General features: G+C 35.2%; 1 protein-coding gene across 1 annotated transcript; it reads left to right on the top strand.

Moving 5' to 3' along the window:
• The first annotated feature begins 1,274 nt into the window (after positions 1-1,274).
• Positions 1,275-4,408, top strand: LOC140879432 (glyceraldehyde-3-phosphate dehydrogenase, cytosolic-like). The gene is made up of 12 exons (XM_073283128.1): positions 1,275-1,380; positions 1,493-1,516; positions 1,607-1,707; positions 2,045-2,160; positions 2,276-2,375; positions 2,654-2,800; positions 2,902-2,962; positions 3,035-3,132; positions 3,320-3,462; positions 3,584-3,667; positions 3,840-3,929; positions 4,044-4,408. Exons 1-12 carry the CDS (start codon positions 1,377-1,379, stop codon positions 4,087-4,089), a joined length of 1,014 nt encoding a protein of 337 aa, XP_073139229.1. The 5' UTR covers positions 1,275-1,376; the 3' UTR covers positions 4,090-4,408.
• The last annotated feature ends 310 nt before the right edge of the window (positions 4,409-4,718 follow it).

The following is a 4,718-nucleotide window of genomic DNA, read 5'->3' as shown; positions in this document are numbered from 1 at the left end:
AAATCGGTTCAACCGGTTTGACCGTTAAAACGGTTTTTTGGGTGTTTCGGACCAAACTTGTGACCGGTTCTCGTACTAACTGGTCGAACCGACCTGTCCGATCCAGTTTTGAAACACATGGTTCATACAATACTTTTCTGACTTATTTTTTGAGGGTGGAAAAAAATATCGAAATTACCGTATCGAAAAAATATCAAATTTATTGAATCTTCGGTATACTAAAGATTTCAGTACGGTATGGTAACGATACCGAATTTTTAGTACGGTAACGGTATAAAATTTGAAATTTTTTATGTATACCGTAATATTAAAATAACTTATAAAAATTTAAAATATATAATTTTTTTAAAAAATAAATTTATAAATTTGAAAAAATATAAGGAATATAAGGTTCTTTTCGATATAAAATGTTATATACCGACATCGTACCGAAATCTCGATATCCCATAAAATTTCGGCATAATCAGTATGCTAATATTATATATACAAAAAATTTTAGTATACTAAAAATCGGTATGATGAAAGTTTTTTATACCGTAATTTTTGATACGATATACGGTTTTGATATGATACGGTGCATGACTGTGATCTTTTGATTTTAAGTTATGTTTAGTGTCAGAGCTTGACTTTACAATATATGAATAATTGAATGAAATAATTATATTAACAGTAGATGATTTAATAATTAAAATTTTAAAAAAATACTGATTAAATTAATAAAATAAAAAATATTTTGAAATTTATGTGTGCAATTAGTATCGTTTGGTTTGACTGATAAGATAAATAATATATAGATAAATAATATAATATAATAAAAAATAAATAAATAAGAAATAATAGTTAAACTATTATTTTGTTTGATTGATAAATTATAGTTTGATTGATTAAATTTTAGAGAAAATGATAAATTATCATTTTGTCATTTTAATAATTAATAAAATATGAATAATATTATTTATAAAAAATAATATTATAATTTAAATTTAAGATTTGATTAAAAATATAAATAAATAATATGACAAAAAAACATTAAATTAAATAAGATAAGTTATATATTGATTAATAATAATCAACCAAACGATAATAATAATAACAATAATAATAATAATAATATAATAACAACTACAAGTCTACATCTACAACTATACAAATGGCCGAATGGGATTCAGATCTTAGAAACACCAACCAAAACCAAATCATCCTCACCGTACAGTGGCACGCCCACGCATACAATAGTCATCGAATCCAACGGTCCATATTCAGTCAATTGTTGTATATATACCCAAACTACACTCTTATCTGTGGCACTCCCTCAGTACGCACTCCTTTTCAGACAAAACCCTAATCTCCTGCATTTCTGATTCTCTCTCTAGAAAATGGGTATCTATTTCACTTTTATTGAATTTTTGTTTTTAGTAATTTCTTCGTTTTTTGCTTCAGTTTGATGGATCCGCTGTTTGATTTCTGTTTGTCTGGTTTTTTACACATGCAGCCAAGATTAAGATTGGAATCAACGGTACTGGATCTGATTTTTTTTAATTTTTGGACTTTTAATTTGAGTGCTTTTTCTAGGATTAATGATTGAAGAGTTTTGTTGCTATTTTAGGATTTGGAAGAATCGGGCGGTTGGTGGCCAGAGTGGTTCTTCAGAGAGACGATGTTGAGCTTGTTGCAGTCAACGATCCTTTCATCACCGTGGATTACATGGTATTTTTTAATTTCATTTTTTTCGTTTTATTTCCTTTCTGTCTCTATCTGGATCTGAGCCGGCAGTGGACTACGGATTTATTTTTGGTTTCATTTTCGTTTGATAGTTAATATGTGACAGGGTGAGTGATTCTAAGCCTGGAGTAGCTAGAAACTTTTACTTTGATGCGTTTTTTTGTTTATTTAATTATGTGACAACGGCCTACCTCAGTTGAAATCTTGCATGGCTTCTGGGTTTTGTTCATTTTGCGTTGCTTCTGAGTTGAAATTCCCGAACCTAAAACCTTCTGATGTGGGGATTGTCCACACTTTGTGTGAAATATTTGTGTTTCTGCAGACCTACATGTTCAAGTATGATAGTGTTCATGGACAATGGAAGCACAATGAGATCACTGTTAAGGATGAGAAGACCCTTCTCTTTGGGGAGAAGCCTGTTGCAGTTTTTGGCATTAGGTATGGTCCTTGCCTATCCTTTTTTTTGTGTGTGTATTTGGTTGATGATTATTTCTGTGTTGTGTACAAAGTACAAACAACGCCTCACTGAAATTTTAATTTGGTGATATTGAAGGAACCCGGAGGAGATCCCTTGGGGTGACGCCGGTGCGGAGTATGTTGTAGAGTCAACTGGAGTATTCACTGACAAGGATAAGGCTGCGGCCCATTTAAAGGTATGGGTACCTGCTTTGCGGGTTGATGCATGAGTATGTTTTAATATGGGAAGGATGTGATGGTCCCTTTCAAATTGGTAGAAGATGCAAAAGCACCCGTGGTATTATACGAGTGCTCTCTGCATCTTTTTGAATCTATATTCACACACTTCTGAAATCCGAACATGAATGGCTTTGTGAGCTTAATGGTAGAAAAAAACTGTCAACTTCAGTATAAATATAAATACCGTGAGTTGACCCGCAAACAATTAATCTCCTGAAAATTTGTGAATCACCAGGGGGGTGCAAAGAAAGTTGTTATTTCCGCTCCAAGCAAAGATGCACCCATGTTTGTTGTTGGTGTCAATGAGAAGGAGTACACACCAGATCTAAATATTGTTTCCAATGCTAGCTGCACCACAAACTGTCTTGCTCCCTTGGCCAAGGTTGGTATACACTGTTTTTCTGCGTGTTTTCATGTTTCTCTTCTGAAATATGTACTTTTTTTTTTTTTGTAATTCTCATTTCGTGCTAAATGAACTTGCAGGTTATTAATGATAAGTTTGGCATCGTGGAAGGTCTTATGACCACCGTCCACTCTATTACAGGTATTTTTAATGAATTGTTTATTTCATTTTAATTTGTGTCTAGCTGCTGATGGTACTTTGATTTTCATTTAGCCACTCAAAAGACTGTGGATGGACCATCCGCAAAGGACTGGAGGGGTGGGAGAGCCGCCTCTTTCAACATCATTCCCAGCAGCACTGGAGCAGCAAAGGTATATGGCTTTGGTCACACATGTGATATGTTCTTATTTTGGATGAATAGGACCTGGTTATTCTCCACTCATTAGTTCAATGTTTCATGTGTAGATCAGGTTCTTTTATGTGCTTGGAAATGGGGATTTTTCTCACCTATTAATACCTATTTTGCTACCTTTTGTTATTATTAATTATTATTGTAAGGCTGTTGGCAAAGTTCTTCCTGCTCTAAACGGGAAATTGACTGGTATGGCCTTCCGTGTCCCAACTGTTGATGTCTCTGTGGTTGATCTTACCGTGAGGTTGGAAAAGAAGGCTACATATGAGCAAATCAAAGCAGCTATTAAGTAAGAACATCAACTTATTTAATTGAATGCATTTACAGGCTTTCCTGTTCGTAATATTGTATGTTTTCTTGAAAATGTTGCCATTGGTCTGGTTTAATCATTGTGGCTGGGGTTTTGTTAGGGAGGAGTCCGAGGGCAATTTGAAAGGGATCTTGGGCTACACCGATGAGCATGTCGTATCGACCGACTTTGTTGGTGACAGCAGGTGGGCATGCTGTTATACAGAGTTATCTCCCTCTTTGGCTTCAAAGCCACATATGTGGCTTATAAATTTACTATTCTGAATGTTGTGGACTTCTTAATGCTGTGACCAAAAGGTGAAATGTATCTGGATTTGCTTTTGGAAACTAATAACAATGGTGGCTGTTGAATTTCAGGTCAAGTATCTTTGATGCTCAAGCAGGGATTGCATTGAACGAAAACTTTGTCAAACTCGTCTCTTGGTACGACAATGAATGGGGTTACAGGTAAATTCATCCATTCTGTGGTTAACAGTTCACACAGGCATCTCTGTATTCAAACAAATCTATGAGTAGCTTTTGCCACTGGGCGTGGCTGATGAGTTTCCTCTTTTGCTGCAGCACACGTGTGGTTGATTTGATCAGGCACATAGCCTCGGTGAAGTAATTCCAGTATCTCCGGAGTACTTATCGTGGTGCCACATTCGCTAGGGTGGTTCCATGGAATTCTAGTTTGAATAAAATGAGCTCTATTGGCAACAACTATAATCGATTCGTGCAGCGGCTTGTTTTTTATATTTATCATGTTTTGAAGAATTTTGTGGTGATAATAGACCTTATTTCCGGTACTGATGTGTAATAATGTTAAAAAAGTACTCATATTTTCCTCTCCTATAAGATCTTGCGCTCCTGTGATTTAAAATTGCGTTGTACGTTATCCGTAGTTTGATTTATTGACCCTTGATGTTCCGAAAGGGTGGTGATAATTTGGCTGTATTAATTTGGACGGATGCTGCAGTGCTGCATCAAGTCGTGGGTCCTCGTCACTTTTCCATTGTGGTTTTCTTGTGATTTGCATTTATGCACGGGCAGCTGTCGAGGAGTATCTTTTTAAAGATTACCTCTTATTTTTATTTTTATTTTTATTTTTGTAAAGTTGTGGTCTCTCTTTTTGGGTACTGAATGGAGTGTTGCAATTGGGTTCTGACTTGCGTACGGTTGCTAGTAAATTTGTTGTTGATGCAATTTCAAATCGCGTGGGGCATTCATTTGGTGGCTAAGCAACGATGGTCTTCT

The sequence above is a fragment of the Henckelia pumila genome, chromosome 2, assembly GCF_033568475.1.
Source record: "Henckelia pumila isolate YLH828 chromosome 2, ASM3356847v2, whole genome shotgun sequence".
Classification (NCBI taxonomy): Eukaryota; Viridiplantae; Streptophyta; class Magnoliopsida; order Lamiales; family Gesneriaceae; genus Henckelia; species Henckelia pumila.
This window is presented reverse-complemented; position numbering and strand designations above follow the sequence as displayed.

What these genes read in the sequence shown, in the direction of transcription:
- LOC140879432 (XM_073283128.1), top strand. An exon ending in CACCGTCCACTCTATTACAG is followed by an intron (nt 2,963 to 3,034) that starts GTATTTTTAATG and finishes ATTTTCATTTAG; the next exon opens with CCACTCAAAAGACTGTGGAT. An exon ending in GACTTTGTTGGTGACAGCAG is followed by an intron (nt 3,668 to 3,839) that starts GTGGGCATGCTG and finishes GTTGAATTTCAG; the next exon opens with GTCAAGTATCTTTGATGCTC.